The sequence below is a fragment of the Elgaria multicarinata genome, chromosome 5 (genome assembly GCF_023053635.1).
Source record: "Elgaria multicarinata webbii isolate HBS135686 ecotype San Diego chromosome 5, rElgMul1.1.pri, whole genome shotgun sequence".
In the NCBI taxonomy this organism is placed as follows: Eukaryota; Metazoa; Chordata; class Lepidosauria; order Squamata; family Anguidae; genus Elgaria; species Elgaria multicarinata.
In genome coordinates, this window is record NC_086175.1 from 112,030,058 (window position 1) to 112,051,068 (window position 21,011).

Consider the following 21,011-nt stretch of genomic DNA (forward strand, 5'->3'; position numbering starts at 1 on the left):
GTCCAGATCACTTGACTTCTGTGCTGCACAGTGAGGAGGGCAGCCCCTTGCCCATTCCTGCCCCCCAAGCAACAGCTTCTGTGCTGCTTGGGGGGCTGAGGGGGCAAGGGGCTGCCCTTCTTACTGTACAGCACAGAAGCCAAGTGATCAGGGGGCTGTCTTCACGGTGCCGAGTTGGTGCCACTCCGCCGCCGAACCCTGCACTATCACTGGTACGTGGCGGTGGCAAGTTATACATACAGAGGGAGGCAGCGTGGGATTTCTGGTGGTCATTAGGCTTGCCAGCCCTGCCCCCTCCCTCTTCCATGGCTTCCGGTGACCAATGGCAGGTTGCCTTCCACCTGGGAATGCCCCTGGAGCAGAGCCTGAATGAGGACAGACGGTGAAGAGCTGCGCTGATGTCACTCTTGCAGGAAAAGTTGGGGTAAATCCCCGACTTTTCTGTTCAGCATCTTTAGCTCTTTGCCCTGGGGCGGCTCTGAATTGACACCTAGGTCATATAAACGACGCAGCGCAAATTCAAAGCCACTCTGGGCCAAGACAACGTATAGACAGCCCCCTGGACACAGAGAAATAGATTACTCTCTTTCTCCGCTTGGATTTGATGGCATACAAATGTGATAAAATAAATGAATCAAAATCTACCCTTGTTATGAATGTAAAATTGTGAATAAGGTTATTTGTAGGACCCATTTCTTATTGAGATTATGAAATGAAGACAAAGAGTGTTTCCAGACAGAGGTTTCTATTGTTCACAATCAAAAGGAATTGTGTAGCTATTCCATCTTTACTTCTTTAATGGGTTTTTTTCCTCGTAAGAGAAAAGACAGAAGTGGCAGTGGGAAAACATTGGAGGGCTTACACATTAAAGACAGCGATGTCTGGAAACCTACCTCCCATAAAATTCTGGAAATGAGGCAGTATGATTGGTTACATGATAAAAGCCTCGTCTGGAAGCACTCGAAATACAAACCAGAGCAAAATCAGATGACGGTTTTCCTGAAAGGGTGCATCCAGTTCTTTCCATGAGTAAGCAGGATTTTAAGGAAAGCTAGACAAAGGAGACGGATAGGAAATGAGAATAAATTAAAGGGTGGCTAAAGGTACAATTGGCTAATCTAGCAAGCTAGTCCTTTTCATCTGTAGGAAGTTAGATTTACTGGATCTGCTGCTTTGAAAGAACCAGAGATATAGGTGGAAGTTTGTATAAATAGAGGAGGCTCTTATTAACAAAGGAAGTTTTTATTAGAATCTTTTTGCTGTAAGATTAGAACAACACTTTATTTCTGTATTGAAGCATGAGCAAAGCAAATTATTTCAATTAGCCACCTTTCTCTTTGGGATGGCAATAGTAAATATAAATCAGTTTATTGTTAAAGACCTAATTTTCTGTTTATTGACAAGCTACTTAACATCCGCCGAACCTTAATACCAGTTCAAAAGCTTTAGCTAAAGTAGAATTTGAATGCTAGAACTTGCTGAAACTATACCTTTTATCTGTATGTATTTTAAAAATTAGTATTCATTGCGTCGGTTACTTTGACAATTCCAACATCTAAATTATTAAAACTTGCATTGCCAGAGTGGCTGTATATTTTTTGCTGGATGTCTGTGCTTTAAATACCTTGGGTAGTATCCCGTGTCAGTCCTACTCAAAGTAGACCCATTGAATGAATGAGGCTTAAGTTAGTTATGACTAATTTGTCCCATTCATTTTAATGGGTCTACTATACATACAATAACATGCAGGAATGCAACAAGTTATGCTTTTCTCTGCGTTAATATGCAATAGTAGAAAAATCTTCATTTGCTGAATTCTTCTTGTCATGCCAGCTGTAAAAGGCACAGGAGCTCTGCCAGGGAAAAAAAGTTGTCAACATTTATAGTAAGTTGTCAGAAATGGATACCGTGAAGTTATTATCAAATACATATTTGTGGCATGCTACTGGACCTCATGAAAGCAGCTTGTGCATGTGACATTATTATAGTTGCTCTCTATTTATCCTTTATTTACTTAATGTAGAACAAGTTGAGTTGGCAGGTCTTGAGACTGGAAAAATGTAACAACAGAAAATTTGTTTTTAGGATTGCTCACCCAGAGTGAATATGCAAACCCAAAAAGCTGCAACTGCTTTTCTTCCTGCATCTGGGGGATCTTAAAAACTATTTGTAGGTTGCCTGGGTTGCATCCTGACAACAACACTAAAAACAAGCTTTCCTGTGACATCTATAGTAGGATATGCAAAACCTTCCCTAGTTCTGTTTAGTATTAAAAGTTTGGCACAGTTGGTCGTTTGGAAAACATGTACTGCTGTCAATTATGATGGTGAAAAGCACTAATTTCCTAGGACTTCAAAAATATTGTTCCTTAGTGGTATTCAGAATTCCAAAAGATAGAGCACTGTGATCAAAGTGCTATGCCAACCATTTCATGTACTTGTCGAGCTGCAGTATAAAGTGATTGGAAGTGTTGATTTGACAATCCAGACTGACTGTTAAACTGAAATATCTAATCCCCTGAATTCCATAGCGCTTCGGAACCTACGAAGCATATTTTCTTAGTTTGCTACTGTTCGGATAATGTCTCAGTCATCTGGGATTGCGTGTAACAATGGTCCATTTCTTACTCTCCTATTTGCTGGTGTGCTTTTTTACTTTACTTTTCATGGAAAAAGCATGAATCCTTCTTGTATATTCTGTGAAAATATCATTTTCTTCAGACCCGTAAAGACTTTCCCACTGTTTTATAATGAAAGCCTTTTGTACAAGCCTCAGCTGTGCTATAAAAAGTTACCCAGTGCTGACAAAAGGCCCAATCCGCCAGTCCTTGCTTCTGAACAGCGCTTGTTTATTCCATGTTCGGGATTAACAGTATGTAAAGAGCTACTGCAAGAGATAGATCTGAAAAGGTGGTGTGTGTGCACTTGTAGGTGCAGCATGAGAGAACCAGGTGTGCCTTTCTGAAAACAAGTTTTACATGTAATTGCCACGAAGGTCCTACAAAAGTTAGGATGCTGGTTGTGCTTATAAATAATCGTGATTGACTTCTCTTGATGATGCAGAGAAATGTAATAGCTGCATGGGTTGGAGGGACATCAGCCATAATAGCTGTCTTTTCATTTGGATAACAACAAAGAATATCAACTCTTCAAAAAAAGGCAACAATTTATTTCATTGCACACTGTTGAGTGTACATTCTAACTTTTGTGGAGAAATTAATTTCACTTACTATATCCTTATGCAATAATAATACGTGTAATTAATCAGATTTTTTTTATTATGCGGTCACAGACCCAATAAAAGCAATACCAACAATCATTAATTTAAAACCATAAAATCACAGTCTTTTGTTCAACAGGCTAAAAGAGTTATTTAAAACATACACATATTTAAAATATATAGGCATAGTTAATTAATATATTCTAATAGATCCAATTTTTGCCTTTTGGATGCATGGGTATTTCAAGACATAGGAGAGAGACTCAGTTTGTATACCACTGTGCATACAACATGTAATAAAAACCACAACCTATGCAAAACAATGTAAACGTATTTTAATTACAGGTTATATGTTTGAAAGGGGGTTTGTTTATGCATGCTTAGTTTTGGCTCTGGCCACATGGATAGCCTGTCTGTCCAGTTGTGTGTGAACTGGTCCTTGAGCAATCCGTTATTTACTATAGGTCTGTTCCATAGCTGTAATTCTATGTTTGACTTACATATCCTTGATGAGGTTAGGATCTCTACTCAGTTCTGCTACACCAGTAGAAAGAAAAACTACACGGATGTAGTGAATTTATGCTGGCGTCGCGTGGGATTGTTGTGCTGGTGATGTGATTATTATTTATTACATTTATATACCGCCCCATAGCCGAAGCTCTCTGGGCAGTTTACAACTCCTATGCTAGCAGGACTCTGCCAGTAAAAGGAGTAAATCGTGGCCATAAGTTAGGACATGGTCTTGGAAGATAGGGGCTTTCTTCACATCCTGTACTTGCTTAGGGGTTGATCCTGATTTGACGACAGGATAACATTTCGTTAATGAAAGAGGTGGCCCAAGTAAATGCACTTCCAATTACACACAACGGCTCCCCCCACCTCCTCCTTTTTTTGCCCTGCAGTCAGTAGAGGATAGGATTCTAATATATTGCTCAGCAACGGAACACAGATCACACATCAAGACACATGATATGGGGCTTCATTACTCTGCCTCCATGTCTGCAGAACCATAACTATAAGAGTGGAGATTTTGGTGATGGGGAACTACAGTGAAAGAGAATGTTCTGCAAAAAGAGGGAACTTTGCACACTTTGCAACCAACAATAACAAAAATAGGGAAGGCAGATGTATAATGATTGTCTTTATTAGAAAACTCACAGGGACAATGCTGCAGGACTCCAAGCGCAAATACCATCCGAAACCTCCGCTGAGGTGCAACTTGTGCTACATGGACAAGGTACCCCACACAGGTAAGCAAGAGGGGTCTCACCACAGAGGGGGAGCCCGTACCTTACAATTCCTGACCATCCTCCATCTCTCCATCCCCATAAGCAGACTCCCATGGTCACAGAATGCCTCCTCCTGCCCCCTTTACCCTGCAATTGTATACCATGTACATAGTTTAACAACCCTCCTGTCCTCAACAGGGATATGGAGTATGTATGCATTGTGCAGACAGTGGGGTGGGCTGTTAGCTACATCCCAGGAAGCCCCCACTATGTATTGGGGGAAGCTGTGGGGAACACAGACATATTGTTGGTGAACATCAAGCACTCTGTTCTTCTTACTGGAGCTGGCGGCCAAACACTTGTGACTCATTCTTCCTTTCAGGATCAGAGCCAGGGCACAAGGAACATTTGAAATAAGCAGTCCCTGGGGACAGAATTCCATTGCCACTCTTCTTCCATTGGATGGGTGAGTATTGCCCCAATGACTACATTGTCTCCCTACAACAGGTGAATTTCCAAATGTTGTCATCAGCAAAACTGCCAATAGGAAAACAGGGCTGGGGCATTTAGAATAGAAGAGCACATAGGGGGCACCTCTCTTTCTTGAACATGCATTTGCCAACGAATGAGCACCCACCCTCAAACCTTATCTGTTGCAATTGCTACTCATTATTCATTATCCCGCCATGTCTGTCTTGTCTCTCCACAGGCAACCAGATAGCCATTGAACCCTCTCAGGGGGAAGGATGCTCCCTACCATCACCAGTGCCATGCAGAGCACAGGCAAGGTCTACAGCAGCAGCAACTAGCGGGAAACCATGAGGAAAAAGTTGCTAGCTTTTTCCTCCCTGGGCTCCTATGCCTCTCGGAAGTACATGACAGATGGAAATGTAGGGATGCAGGGTTGGGAGGGAAAACGCAGCACCTGTTGGTCTGTTATGTCACTCAGAGAGGCACAAGAATCCTATGAGAATAAACCAGTGGCAACCTCATGCTGCTTCGGTGCTGTCAGAACCCACTTCAACAATGAAACTGTTCCATTAAAATTGCCGGTGTCAGCTGTGTTTCTGTTCTGTTGATGTCTAGCAGATGTGTTCACTCTGGGGAGGTGTACGGGTCCTCCACCACCATACCTCTCCCATGCTGAAGATCTGTGTAGGAATCAAATCCACATTTCACATTACATTGCTCTTTCCTACTGGGAATTCATTGTATTGCCTTGTGTGAGCTTGCTGTTGTAGTGTGCATTTTTCCTTGTCCCAGTGGCTAGTTCCCCTCTTCATAGAATCATAGAATAGCAGAGTTGGAAGGGGCCTACAAAACCATCGAGTCCAACCCTCTGCTCAATGCAGGAATCCACCCTAAAGCATCCCTGACAGATGGTTGTCCAGCTGCCTCTTGAATACCTCTAGTGTGGGAGAGACCACAACCTCCCTAGGTAACTGGTTCCATTGTCGTACTGCTCTAACAGTCAGGAAGTTTTTCCTGATGTCCAGCCGGAATCTGGCTTCCTTTAACTTGAGCCCGTTATTCCATGTCCTGCACTCTGGGAGGATCGAGAAGAGATCCTGGCTCTCCTCTGTGTGACAACCTTTTAAGCATTTGAAGAGTGCTATCATGTCTCCCCTCAATCTTCTCTTCTCCAGGCTAAACATGCCCAGTTCTTTCAGTCTCTCTTCATAGGGCTTTGTTTCCAGACCCTTGATCATCCTGGTTGCCCTCCTCTGTTTGCTCTCTTAATACCAGGAGTGTACAGCCTTTTTAGCCCCAAGGGTCACATCAGACAGTACCAGGAGGCCAGACACGTAAACTTGCACTCGCATGCACATATGAACACACATAAACCTGGGGATTCCCTTGCTAGTACTAGCAAGGGAATCCCTCTGGTTCCTCTTACTAGCAATAGGGACAGGATTCACTTGCTAACACTGCCAAGAGCAACCCCAGGTAGTGTTGCCGCCGCTGCAGATGCAAGATGGTCTGGTGGGCCACCAGAAATGGTTTGGTGGGCAGCATGTGGCCCACGGGCCATACATTTTGCATCCCTGCCTTAACTATTTGTGAAAATTATTTGTGTGGAATTCCTAATACTGCAGTAGGATTTGAAATCATTTTTGGCAGAAGAGAGCTATGGTCTATAAGTTCTACATGCAGGCTTCCATCCTACTGAGCTATAAGTAGGATGGATGGTTTGTGTGATATAAATGGGACTGTTCCCTTCTGTCTGGTTTTGGCTTTTTCCTTGTCAAAAGAGTTGTTTGCAGGGTACATTAACATCCCAGGATATCTGAACTGTTGTTAAAGGGGAGACCTGGAACTTGGGGTTCCAGGGCTCCTCCTAAACATTGAACCTTAGGAGGCTATGACAGGGAAATCTCTGTTGACTCTTTTTGGGAACAATGCTCATCCATTGTGTGTGAAAACAAATGTGAAATGGGTTCTATGACATCAAAATGGCATCCCCTAAGAAATATGACCTCAATTAGTCACTGAGAGCTTTAATGAGATTTAGATTTACATAGTTTCAGAGCATTGCACAACAGGAGTTTTCATTCTTTTTTAAAAAAAGTTAATGAATTTAATCAAATATGAATACAGAATAAAACACTGGTTTTCCAGAAGGGTTCTAGGGAATGTTAGGGTTCCTCAGAAGTTCATGAGAAGTTACTCAATGAGAAGTAATGGTGGACAGGCTTCTGAAATAGATATCTTTCTCACCATTGTAAATCTTTCCCTGAAATGCAAATCCACAGAAGAGCGTTGGGAATGCTCAGTGGTGCACTTGCACTTAACACACAGCACTGGTGAGGCCAAACGAGCCTAGCCTGGGCCTTGTGTGAACATAGATTATGTCCCAGGCTCCTTTTCAACACATAGAGGTTCCAGTGTAAACATACAGAGGGTCCTTGACATGTCAGTGTAACAATGTAATACGAGGAAGGGGCTTGTAGTTGAATTTTTAGAAGCTTTCTTAGGTTGAATGGCTTTGGATGGTACAAAAGTATGAAGGGAACAGGAAGTGCATCTACCTCATGCTTCCTGTTCCTCTACTTCTCCATCATGAGCAAAATAGATCTTTCTAATCTTCTCCAGTGAAGGAATGCATAACCTCCTGTTACATGGACAGCTTGCCCACCTTTCCACTAGGAAAATTTAGGCTGCAATCTTATACACACCTACCTGGGATTTACTTATGAGTAGATATGCATAGGATTGCACTGTTATGCCTATTTCATAGCAGATGGAAGACAAGAGTGTGAAACAGTTATGCTTCTTTTTTTCCTGTGCACTGTTATACAATCTGAAGTGGCTCAAAGGGACCCGAGTCTTGCAATCTTGGAGTTACCCCACTTACAGGGGCTTCCCCTTTTACTTCAACATATCCGTTTCTATATGAGAAACTGCCACATCCAATGAGAAAGCTCAGGTTAAACAGATGTAATATAAATCAAGTGAAATATGTCTGTGAACCTCACTTAAATTAATGGACTCAAAGTGTACAGTTAAGCACTTGATTTTGGTGGGAATTAAACAGTGCATAATTTTTGCTGCGGCTTTCTGTATATATCTATGAACCAATAATTGCCCAGAGCCTTTCAACATAACAATTGCAACATAACAAAGCAGCTAAGGTAACCAGGCTCTTACCAAATTCATTGGGGTATTTTTGTTGCATCATGCAAGATCAGTTTTGTTGTTGTGAAAGGAATGATTGTTACAAGAAAGTAAATGTTGGGAATATTTTAAGAATCACATTTTGTTAATTTATATTATAATTCATAAGTTAAGCATGTACCAATTGAAAAGCTGGCACAGAAAGTGTTTTGTTTGTTTGGCTGGGTGGGTGGAAGGCTCTTAGCCTTCCTCGAAATGTGGGGGTTGTACAAACTATTCTTCATTTGTTTGTCTATCGGACCGTTGCACAGAAGGCTGTATACTGTGAGCGTTCTGGATAAGAAAGTGAGGTTTGCTTGTTGTTGTTTTATTTTTTGTTTTTACTGTTTTTGCAATAGTGTAAGTTTTAAACCAATATGGCCCCATTCAGAAGACACCTTAAACCATGGCTTTAACCATGGTGGTTAAGCCAGAAAGCCAGGCTGTGTTCAGAAGACACCGTAAACCATGGCTTTAATCATGGTGGTTAAGCCAGAATGCCTTATTCACCGTGGTTAAAGCCATGGTTTAAGGTGTCTTCTGAATACAGCCTGGCTTTCTGGCTTAACCACCGTGGTTAAAGCCGTGGTTTAAGGTGTCTTCTGAACAGGGCCAATAAATACTACACCTTGCTGGGCCAGTCTAGTGGCAGTATCCAATGCTGTGTGCTCGTGCAACGGGAAACTAGCGATTCTTAAAGCAACAGTTCCTAAATGACTGAAATGCTAGTTTCTAGAACAGAGCAGGTCAGTGGAGCTCGTAGAAGGGAACTTTGCTCACCTGTGCCATTCTGGAAACTAGTGTTATGGCCTGTTTCTGGGGTTGCTTTAGGAAGCACTGTTTCTTATTGCTTCTGTGGTTGATCCCATAGGCGCAACAGAATGAAGGGAGACACAGTGGTAGAACTGGATACTGCCCCAAAAGTCCATCTAGCTAAGAAGGGACAGGTTCGTGTTGTTCTTTATAGCTACTCCCTTTCCATCTGGAATATGATCCCCCATAATCTGAATATTCTTTTCATTTAAGAGGATACATGTATGCCACAATTGCTTAATAATCCCTAGTTACAGAAAAACATTTTGTAAAATTAATTTGAAAAAACTTGACCACTTCCATCAAACTCTGTTTCTTCTTCTGTTTTACTTTCCCATTTTTAAAACATTAAGTCATAAGAAGAGGGGAGGGGGAAAGGTAGTCTTGCAGCTTTCTTAATTGGAAACAGGAAGTTTTCTTTATGTTTGGACACAATGATCTATTTATTAGAAACTGCTCTTTCGTCTTATGAAGCATCTCTTCATGTCATGCTGCCTAAATAATGCCTCTTGAGGATGGGAACACAATAATAGCGTCAGAAGCAAGCTCAAATGAGGATATAAATAGCTTTCTTCCAGACTGAAAGGCTGAATCCATCATTAAGTTGCATGCAGCTGTAGTGGTATAGGAGGGTGGGTAAAAGCAGCTCTGACAGAATATAATGGTAACCTGGTACGCAGAGGTCCTCTTTCTCAGATTGCATCATTCCATGAAGCTTTTGTTCCCAAACCTAAATTACAACTCTGTGCCAAGTGGAGTGAAGTGCAATAAGCTCTTAGCAAATTTGCAGGAGAGTGGCTGATAAAACTGTGATCTGTATTCAATTATTTGGCTTACATTTCAGCCTTAGTCTTGGGGATGGAATTTTTTATACTTGACTTGGTGGATGTTGTTAATTGAGAGAACCTTTAAAAACCTTTAGCAAAGAGTTGAGTTATTTTTACATGCTTCTTTCAGATTAAAAGGACAACCAGAGCAATTTCATTCAGGCATTTTACTAGCCAGGGAGGGATCTACACTACTGCTTTAAAGCACTTTAAAGTGCTTTATAACAGTTTTGACAACTGTTGGGGCCCAGGACACACTGCATATACAGTTTTCAAAACGTTTTCAAAGTGCTTTAAAGCGCTTTAAAGGCAGTAGTGTAGATCCCCCCCCCCCCTGTTGTTCACATTTACTAAACTACAGAATTGAATGGGCAGCAAGTAAACCATCTAATGAATTTGGATCATTCTGTTCAGTTCAACACATATGACTAGAACTATAAAAACTGCTGGTTTAGAATTTGGTATGTACAGAATCAGTTATAATATGCATGGTGTGGAGAAAGTGGATAGGGAGACATTTTTCTCCTATAATACTAGAACCTGGGGGTCATCTGATTGGTGGGGGATTCAGAATAGATAAAAGGAAGTACTTCTTCACACAGCACTTGGTTAAACTATAGAATTTTCTACCACAAGATGTAGTGATGGCCACCAATTTGGATGGCTTTAAAAGGAGACTGGACATTTTATGGAGGATAAGGCTCCATAAAGGCTCGTAGATAATGGCTACGAGCCCTGATGGCTATATACTACTTCCAGTATTAGAGCCAGCATGCCTACGTTCACCAGTTGCTGGGATACATGAGCAGGAGGGTGCTATTGCATTCATGTCCTCCTTGTGGGTTCCCTAGTCAGATGATTGGCCACTGTGTGAACAGAATATTGGACTAGATGAACCTTTGGTCATCTGATCTAGCACGGCTCTTGTTATGTTACATATATATATATATTCAAATGCCAAGAGATCAGGTATTGCAGCACCTTTTTTAAAATGGCTGCATTTGGATGTAACAATAAACCATGTTTTATCATATGGATGGACCTAGGTAAACCTCTAGCTTGCACAGTTGCAAGAAGGTCAGAACTTTTTTGCTTCAGTTTTTAACTAAACCTTGCTTAGCATTATTTCAAAACTTGGACAAACTATGGTTAGTGGTTTACTAAAACAAGCCAAGTTCAAACCATGGTTTACAAAACTGGCAATTTTCAATAAACTATAGGTAAGATTAAACAGAATCTAAGGTTTGAACACAATACTAAACTGTGTTTAACTGAAAATGGAAGAAATACCTTCCAAATTATTTGCAACACACCAAAGCAGGAAAGTGGAGATGAGAACATACGTGCCCAAAGCTTGAGCATGTAACAATAAATCATAGTGTTATGGTTTCCCCCATTTTGTTATATTAAACCCATATTCTCCTTTATTCAAACAACTCCATTCTGCTCCTCACCCCAAACTCTCTATTTCATATTTTCTCACTGTATGGGAAAAGCACCAGGCTGTTGATCTTCACAACAGGCTAGGTGGCTTTCTTCTAAGTAAATCCGCTAGTGAAGAAGGCATAAATCTGCTTTCTAGCAGATCAACTCCAGAAGACTGTTTTTATTACATGTTCCTTGGAGGCAGGCATATGGGCTCTGTTACATGTTTCTTGTTTCAAGAACGTTGCACAATGAGCCTGGCTATTCTCAGCATTGGTCTGAAACCTAGCAATGGGAAGTCAGGAATTAATTTTGAATTTTTTCCTCTAAGTAGGGATTTTCTACCCTAGATATGTTTCTCTGCAAATTTCTGCAGCTTGAGGAACGTAGCAAACCCTATATCAGTTATTTATATCCAAAAGAAGTGCATAATATGATAAGTACAATAGTTACTGTAGGTTTGATATTATGATGTTTATCCCACTTTCCACTTTCCACCTTACACAAAGGCCTCCACAGACAGAAGGCAGGTTCTGAACTTCATTTAAGTTCTATAAAATTGTCCAGAGCAAAACCAAATATGGAGATGGTAGAGTATAATAGCTGCAAAAGTGGTAAGGCAGATAAGCTGTAAAATATGTATCTTAATACTGAAAGCGGCAGAATATTCAAATCTTGAATTATTGACCTAATTCTAGGGAGAGAAGTATATATGTACTCTGTCAAAGATATTGTATACATTGACTTTTGCTAAGTTAATGTCTCTGGACTCCATCTGTAAAATGGGAATAATTATGATTTATTATACAAGCTTGTGCAAAGTCAAATACAGACTGGGTTTGGACAACACGATAACCAACGGTGGGTTAAATAGTAAATGGTGGGTTAACTAGTCAATCGTTGGTTATTGTGTCATCTGTCAGGACTTTTTCAGATGGTTGGTTATTCGGCTGAAATAACCAATGCTGTGCAGAGTTGATTATTTGAACATCCATTGGTTATCATGTCATGTGTCGGGCACTGTTGACAATTTTGTCGCACACAGTTAGTTATTTTTGGCGGCTACAGAGTCCCCCGGCAAGAGCAACCAAAGCGGCAGCTGCCGCTCTACTCCAGCCAGCAGAACTTGCAATGGTTGATGGGATACCAGCGGGAGAACTGGGGGGGACGTGTCAATCAAACACACCATTTACTAATAGTCAACTCAATGTTGGTTGATTATAAACATGTTGTGCGGGGAGTACCCCCTCGATAATCAACTGTGCATTTGACTATTTATCCTCTATTGACTACTGTATTGTCCAAATGCAGCCAGCGTAAAGATTGAAAAGCACTCTGCAAATGAGAAGGGCTATATAAAAGTTAAATAGTATTGGCAATTTATATAAACGGCCAATATACACAACACACATTATAGTTTCCCCCTTAATTTGCTTAATGTTTAGACCAAAAACAAACCCACCTTCAATATAAGTTGCTTCCTGTAACATTTGTGTAACTATTTCACACACTGCTTGTTTGTAATCCTCTTCATTCCTTGTCACATGCATATTAAACCTTTAAATTGGAGATTTAAAATTCTAAAACATGCTTTACATTTTGTTGCTATAAATACTTGAGACCATCATCATCAAATAGACTAATAGCTCTTTTGTCCTTCACCAAGCTGGAATTTGCTCTCCACGCTTTTTATGTCCATATCTACACTTGATTTTCCCACATTTTATAATGTTAGCAGAGGCACTGATTGAAGAATTACATACTATATTCTTCAGCCGGGGACAAAATAATACTTTGTAAATAAAGTGTAGTGTAGGTTCTCAGAACTACCTATACAAAGGCTTTGTACAATTTCTTGTATGTCCATTGCTTTGGCCGCATGCTAATATAATCCTTCAGACATTACTTTCCTTGGTTAAGGAATTGGGAGCTGGCTGTGGGACCACATACTCCTCCTCCTGGTTATGGCACCACCAGCCTTAGCCACAAATGATAGTCACATTAGGGAAATTTGCAGTTCTGCCGTCTGTGTCTATGGTTTGGTGATGGGTTGTGCCTATGGACACTCATTTTCCTTTTCTCCCCCTCATTGTTCCCCCTCCAATCTTGTTAGCTTTAACTATGGTATAGTTTTATAGCTGCATCAGCATAACCATGGTTGCCACTAACCATAGTTAGTATTTTAGCCTGAGATTGAAACCAGTTTCTAATCCTGGTTTAAAAGCCAAGTTTGGTTAGTAGTACCTATGGTTATGCCATTGCATGTATAATGCTGTGCCATAGTTAACACTAACCAAAGAAGAGTGTGTGTGGGGGGGGGGAGGATTTGCATGGGGGGAGAAGAAGAGAACCACAAGAGCTCAAAGAATGCTGGTGATAACCAAATATGCTTTTTGCAAGTTCCCAACCACTATACAGAACTTTGTTTCTTTTGCAAGGTGTACACTTTTATTTCTTAATAAACCTGAATTAATGGTAGGTTTTCTATTGTGTGTATATGGCCAGATATCTGTAATCAGTTTGTATTATATGGCCTCGTTCTCTATAATCAGTAAAATAAATCAAGTACAGGGTCACGTACATATATTCTTGAGTATTTCACAACCTTTCTGAAGGCCACCTAAATGGAGCTTTTGAACAAGTTTGAGAACTTCTACCCTAGATAATATATAAAACTGGGAACTGTGTATGGAGTTTTCTTCATAAGAAGTGGGAAATGTAGGCCATTTAATTTTCTAGATTTAAGTAAACACATCTGCAAATTAAAAATGAAAAGTTCTCAGATGTGCAGTTAACAATACATTAAATTCACAAGAGGTGATTTAAAGGTGAAAACTTCTTTTGTTTTCTCCTAGTACTCAATCTTGAGATTTCAAAAAACAAACAAACAATCAGTTTGAATTGAATAAGCAGTTGTGCCCTAATAAGGATGGGGTTTTGCAGGGCAATACTTTCACAGGGCAATCCTGTGCATGTCTACTAAGTCCCATTGAATTCAATGAGGTTTACTTCTAGATATTGGGGTATAACAATCTCCGCTTTTATTTATTTATTTAGAATGTTTTCAGTTCTAACTATTTTGAAAGGGGAAATCACTCAACACTTTGGAGTAAAGACTTGGGGGAGGGAGCACGTCAAGAAATTGATAATCAAAATGTGTTTTAAATAAAACATCGCATATTCCTAACCTCACCAAAATTTAGGAAGGTGACTTTTAAAAACCATGTTCACTAGCCACACCAGGCAAAGGCGGCCGCCGCCCTAGTTCATTTGTATTAGCCACGCTGCTTCTTTCGTTGTTCCCAGCCGTTCAAATGATAATGAATTCTAACAGACTCCCTTTGTCTCTGGCGGAGTCGGAAGGAAGGCGGGAAAAGTGGGGGAAATCGACGCCTTAATGAGTGTTTGCCCAAATGTAAATCACTCTGTTAAGTGAGATGCATTATTATTTTATCCCGGCGCCCCCGCCTCCCTCCTCCCCGCATGTCCCGGGTCAACTTTTGTTGTGTTTGGTAGATAAAGGGGCATGGACTCTGCCTCAGGGGTGAAGAGGCCGGAGCGGGGGCATCAGCTGTGACACTTTCCTCCTCCACTAAGGGAACGAGGAGTATTTCTCTCACGAACGGGAAGAGGAGGGGAAGGGAAGCGATGGGAAAGAGTAGATCCACAGAGGGCTTCTTAGAGCCTCCTCTCTTCAAGGCCAGCGGGCACTCCTCGCCTGCCAGGACTAGTGAAGTTCCTGTCCTCATTGCCTCGGAGATGTTTCTCCCTTTCTCTACTGAAGCCCCCTCTCTAGGGTGCTACCTCCAGTATTCGAGGCAGGAAACCTGTGTGTTCCTGTGTTGGGGAACATGGGTGGGAGGGTGCTGTTGCACCATGCCCTGCTTTGTGGGCCCCTGGCCGGCAGCTGGTTGGCCACTGTGTGAAGAGAGTGCTGGACTAGATGGACCCTCGGCCTGATCCAGCGTGGCACTTCTTATGTTCTGACCCTCCTTGCTTTTGAGGGCGCAGGCTTCGTTCTCTAGTGAAGCCCCTGCCCGCATCGCTTTCGAGGCTCTGCTTTCTCTAGCGACTGCCTTTGAGGCGTTTCTTTCTTTTCTGTAGTGGAGCCCCTGTCCTCGTTGCCTGGCTCCTTTCTTTCCCTTTGTTGAGCCCTTCAAAGCACCTTTGAACTCCGCCAGCTTCCCCTCCTGAGTCTTCAGGCTTTCCCCTGCAGCCGCCCTCTTTTCTCGCTCGTGTGTTGCGCCTATAGGGTTTCCCCTCCCTTCTGTTCCGGTTGCTGCCATAGTGATGCGGGGAAGCAGATTAGCCTCCTATACCCGGGGAGGGGGGGGAAGGAGCAGCAGCCACAGCGACAGGAGGAAGAGAAGGGGAACGGTGTGCATTTCTGTTGCCGCTGCTCCTCTTCCTCCTCCACCGGTGTGGGGGCTGAGGAGGATTTGGGCTGCTGCTGCTGCTGCTGCTCTTTCCAAGGCTGACCCAGAGCTGCTGTCTGGCGCATGCAGAAATTCAGCCCTCTTTCCCAGGTAACTGCTGCTGCCAAGATTTGGGGCTGGTGGTGGGTAACAACAGGGAGCCGAGCGCATGACTTCCCCTGCTTTCCTGAGCCACGAGAGCATATCTTTTCTGTTAGTTTTCTCCCTTTCCTGGGTTTGGAAAAAGGAACCCCGGAGCTTAGCAGGTGCCTCTGTCGCGGAGTTACTGAAAGTTAAAAGCGAATTGAAACTTTTGAGAGAGAGGAAAGGAGGAGGGGATACGTCATCCTTTGCTGGCCAGTGAGAAAACGATTCATCGAAAGCACATTTTAAATAACAGCCGCCTCACGCTCGTGGGTTTTTTTTTTTTTTAAAAAAAAATACTGTCCTTACCCGCCAGTGTATTTTTTATTATTATTGTTAGATGTATGGATATTAAACAGTTGACTGCTTAAAATTATAATACATGATTCTATGTGGTAACTTCTCCCGTCTTTTTCCACATGTCATTCCCCCCCCCACGCTACATTTTAAATTTTAACCTTTTTAGATTTATGACGTACATTTTTATACACGTTTAGCCAAGAGTAGACTCTGTGTTCAGTGGGGCTTACTCCGAAGTAAGTGTATTCAGACTTGCAGCTTCGAAAACAAGTTTTGTTGTGAAAGCCATTGACTCAATCCAACCTCTTGCCTCCCCCCCCCCCAACGCCCGCCCTCTTCTTGGCTTTAAAATATAATCAGAAGTAGAGGAATGCTGATTAGTGAAATACATGAATCTGAAGCCTCTCAAAGTTATCTGAAATATTGTGCCAGACCCATTTAAAGCAGCTTCCTGTAAATATTTACATTTAAGCGTGCCTTCGTGAGCTAAATAATTACTCCTTTTGCAGTATGGTGGGTTAAGTTGTGAAAAATTGAGTAGGGTAGCAGAGGGAGATGAAATTACAAGAAGGGTGTTAAATATCTCATGGGAACCCACACTAAAATCCTATTATCCCCATGTAAGGTAAACTTTAAATGAAAGAAAATAAAATCTATATAAAGGGAGGACATGGAACTCATAAAGGCTAAGGTTAATTGTGAGGGAGGATATTAGGAGTTTCCAGGTGATTTTATGAAGTGTGCACTAGATATTGCTAGCTAGCTTTATGCAATGTATTCTTTATTCTAAGCTAGAAGTTTAAAACAAGATTGGAAAGTAATAGGTTTGTGTCTGAATTTCTAATAATCAATTTTGTGCTTATTTACGTGGATTACTAAGGGATGAGCCAGGCAGGTGTTTTCCCCCTTTTTTTCTCCGTCTTTCTGTTTAGTATTTATTAAATTTTGATTCTATGTTGATTTAGTGTATTTGTTGTTTTGATTTTAGGAATTTAGATCCTTCCCTCAGCAAGTTCCCAGGGTGGCTTACAAAAGATTAAAAGCTGTGAACAGGGAAGCTTTCTGTTTCCCTGCTTCTTTGGGTTGCCTTTTCTGTGGTTGCTAAGGGGGCTTTACTTCCTGTTTATAAAGTAGCTCAGAAAGTTCACATGATCAAAGGAATGCCTTCCATTGAGAAGCAGCAGATCCAACAAGGGTGATCAATGCTCAAAAGAGTTTGACTGCAGCCACCCTAGACTCTGCACTCACTCAGTAATTTCGGGATCATATCCACATGCCATCACTTAACAAATGTTTACTGCAATCAGCGCTGATAACTCTGGATCCAGCCTTTCTTACCCCCCTCTCCCCCCCCCCCCCCCGTGATTTGTGCTATCATAGGTGGCAGCACCAAACAACCTTTGAGCAGACACAGTGATTCTTCTAGAAAATGAGACAAGGAGATCTTCGCATCAAAGACTGGAATCTTACAAATAGGTGCCCTAAAAAGCTGGCTGCAAAATTCAGTTACAATGACAATATAAGGTGAAGGGCCTTGATAAGTAAAAAAGAAAGGGAAAGGTCTAAATTCTCTTTTGCCTGTTGGATTTTTCTAGTTTCTGTATCTGAACCAGCAGAGCAAACACATCTTTATAATATTTTTTTAATAGATAGTTTAATGTTGGTGTCGTTCTCAAAGTCTTTCCCAGCTCCACACAATAGCCTCGTTTAAGAATTTCTTGAATTTTATACAAAGAATCCCTCTTTTCTGTGGAGAAACATGCTAAATATTGGCTTTGTTTTCTTCATTGCAGGCAGTGCAGACTACTGGAGAGCTAAATTCACACAACAGATGTGAAAACAATAACCCCAAAAGATGCACAACTGAAGAAAGGCTTTGGTTTGGAGAGGATGAAGAAGACAAGGTTTTGGATGTGAGCTACAACTCCCTATATCCTCATGCTTATGCTGATAACATGACAACGTTTCAGAATGGCTGTGGAAATGGCGCTTCTGTTACCTGTATAGTGATGGATAATAAAGAATCGATGAACAATGCTACCTCATTATGTCACAATGGGGGATGTGACACAAGCAGCAGCTGTGAAATTGAGGGCCAGGATGATAAAGCCAGCCCTTCCAAAATCATGCGCTTTTTCTCCACTCCTCGGAAAAGATCCAGCTCCAATGTGGAAAGGCCTCGGTCTCTGATTGTTATGGGGAACTCCTCAACATGGAATGCTTTGTCTTCCATTAGAAAAATGGGATCTTTCAAGAAGTTGAAATCCTCAGTTCTCCAAGGAATTCCAGCCAAGGAAGACTTGGACAACTTAAACAACAGCACACCGGAGAACAATATTAGAAAGCATGTCCAAAACAGTACAGTGGTGAGAGTTCAGACCAACAGGTATTCTTATTCAGGGCCCTTACATGACTTGCATAGCACAACAGACAATGCTTTAGTTTCTGATAATTCTGACGGAGAGGAAAGCGATGATTCCTTCCTGAGGAACACTCGTCGGTCACGCAGCATCAGGCGTGCCTATGGGATTGGTCGTATAAATTTATTAGACACTGATAAAATTCAGGGTCATCAGGACAGTACTAGGACAATATCCCCTGTCATCCAGGAATCCCAGATTTGTGAAATTGTAGTGAAAGGTTCTGAAAACAGCAAAGTCACCTACAGGAGGAGCAAGAGCACAGATAACCTGAACTTCCTGAAAAAGAGTTCATTCAAAAGGAAGTCGACCTCAAACCTCACCGACCTCAAAGCTGTAAATGATCAGCAAACTCCACAGAGGACAACAAGCACTTCTTCAGCCGACTCAGACAAAGCCAACAGGAACTCAGAGCGAAGATCAAAACGCTGGAAGAGCCCAATTAGAGCTAAGGATTTTGACAGAGTTTTGAAACTTGTCAGCAACGTCGCTGATGTTGCATTGAAGAAAGACAGTCCTAAGAGTGGAATTCCCTCTTCTAGTGAACAGAACCAAAGGACGAGACCAAATAGTAGACTACATGATGATTATTCACGTAGGGTTTCTAGTAGCACTGAAAATGACCGGCGGAGGTGTCTACCTCCCAGCTGTAGTCCAGACTTAACGGTTTCCAGATCTAGTGTCCAGAGTTCTGAGGATGACAATTCTGGGATGAATATATTAACCCCTGATGCTGGTGACTATAGGATATCATCTTGTGACCTTACAGATTCCCTTTGTTCACCATCTTCACTTAAAGACATTGGACCAATTCCTAATGAAGTATTTCATGAAGACTCTGATGGGCCAAAATGTTCCAGCCAGTTTACATGTACCTCTGAGCAGCCCATCATTCCTGCTAGGCCCGTTGTACCCAAACCTCAGAGCCCTAGTACTGAAAACATCAAGTGCAATACAGATTTCCATTGTCCAGACCGGCACAGCACTTTGTCACTCAGCTCAATGGAAAGTGAAGAAAGAGGGGAGGGACCTTCTGCCAAGACAGGGAAGAGCCCTGTTTCCTTCCAGGAGTCTGTGCAAGCTGTGTACTATGATGATATGAATGAAGACAGTGGCATCAGCAGCCACTCTCAGCTGAGTCTCAATTTAGCTCCAGGTGCTGACGAAAAGAAGGAAGAGGTAAGAAAGAAAGCCATGTCTTTAAAGCAGGCAGGAATGCAACACTTCCTGGGTAAATTAAGCATTGGCTACAACTCAAATAGGTGGCTTAGCTTGTGTGTGTGTCTGTTTTTATCCCTGTTGCAGTGCTATCCTGTGCATGGTTACTCAGGAGTAAGTCCCACTAAGTACAATGAGGCTTACTCCCAGTAAGTGGGCATAGAATTGCTGCATTCAACAATTCAATTTTGAAAGCGATATCAAGTTATTGGGCCTCCCTGTGCATGTTAATAAAGAAGTACTGGAACAGAGGTTGTTTGTGTACATTTCCAAGGCTAGCTTTATTGCTTTTTGCAAGCTTACTACTATGTGACAGGATCAAGACTGAGCAGGATCCAGCTAGGAATGTCCTTGGCTGGAGCCCTGACAAGGAACACTTAGTTCACCACATGGCAGGGGTGATGGTGAACTGGTAAGTGACGTTGGAATCAATCCCAAATGTGCTTATACACGGCACAATAATTAATTAATTAATTAATTTCTTATCTGACTCTCCCTCTGGATCGAGGCGGGGAACAAGTTAAATACAATAATACAATATAAATAAAATGCATAAAACTGATTAAAAGAGCATATGAAACCAATACAATATTAAAATAACAATCAGAACATCTTAACATTCTTAGGTTTAAAATTCATCTGGGTAGGCTTGCTGGAAGAGATTAGTCTTTATGGCTGTCTTAAACTCGGAGAGAGTGTTAAGTTGATGAATCTCTCGCAGCAGGCTATTCCACAGTGGGGGCAGCAGAAGAAAAGGTCCTCTGGGTAACAGTTGTCAGCCTAGTTTTGGCTGACTGGAGTAAATTTTCCCCAGAGGACCTGAGTTTGCACGACGGATTGCATGGGGGAAGGTGATCCCACAGGTAACCTGGACCCAAACCATGTAGAGCTTTAAAGGTAATAATCAACACTTTGTACTTCACCCAGAAACTAATTGGCAGCCAGTGGAGTGATTTTAATGTTGCTGTAATATGGTCACCCCTAAGTGTTCTGGTGACTATCCTTGCTGCTGTATTTTTAACTAATTGAAGTTTCTGAACTGGGTAGAAAGGTAGCCCTATGTACAGCGCATTGCAGAAGTCGAGACTCAAAGTTACAGTGACTCTAGGAAAGGGCACAGCTGGCGTATCAGCTGAAGCTGATAGTAGGCACTCCTGGCCGTCGCATCTATCTGAGCTATCATTTGGAGCAATGGATCCAGAAGCACCCTCAAGCTACAAACACATTCTTTCAGGGGGAGTCCAGAAATAGTTGACACACCTCCAAACCCAGGTTAGGGCTCTTGACAGTAAGCACCTCCATTTTGTCTATATTCAGCCTCCAAGCATTCATTCACAGGAGACACAC

At 41.9% G+C, this 21,011-nt stretch overlaps 1 protein-coding gene across 3 annotated transcripts in view; it reads left to right on the forward strand.

Annotated features, from left to right (window-relative positions):
• The window catches only part of SPATA13 (spermatogenesis associated 13), a 161,966-nt gene that overhangs the window by 90,946 nt on the left and 50,009 nt on the right, over positions 1 to 21,011 (forward strand). For 2 of the 3 annotated variants that reach the window (XM_063127025.1, XM_063127026.1), the window contains one exon: positions 17,820 to 19,625. In XM_063127025.1, coding sequence (XP_062983095.1) covers positions 17,982 to 19,625 — 1,644 coding nt within the window. In that variant the 5' untranslated portion in view covers positions 17,820 to 17,981. Of the gene's footprint in view, positions 1 to 4,830; positions 4,915 to 5,157; positions 5,237 to 17,819; positions 19,626 to 21,011 lie in introns of all 3 variants that reach the window. The other variant, XM_063127024.1, reaches the window with a different exon arrangement.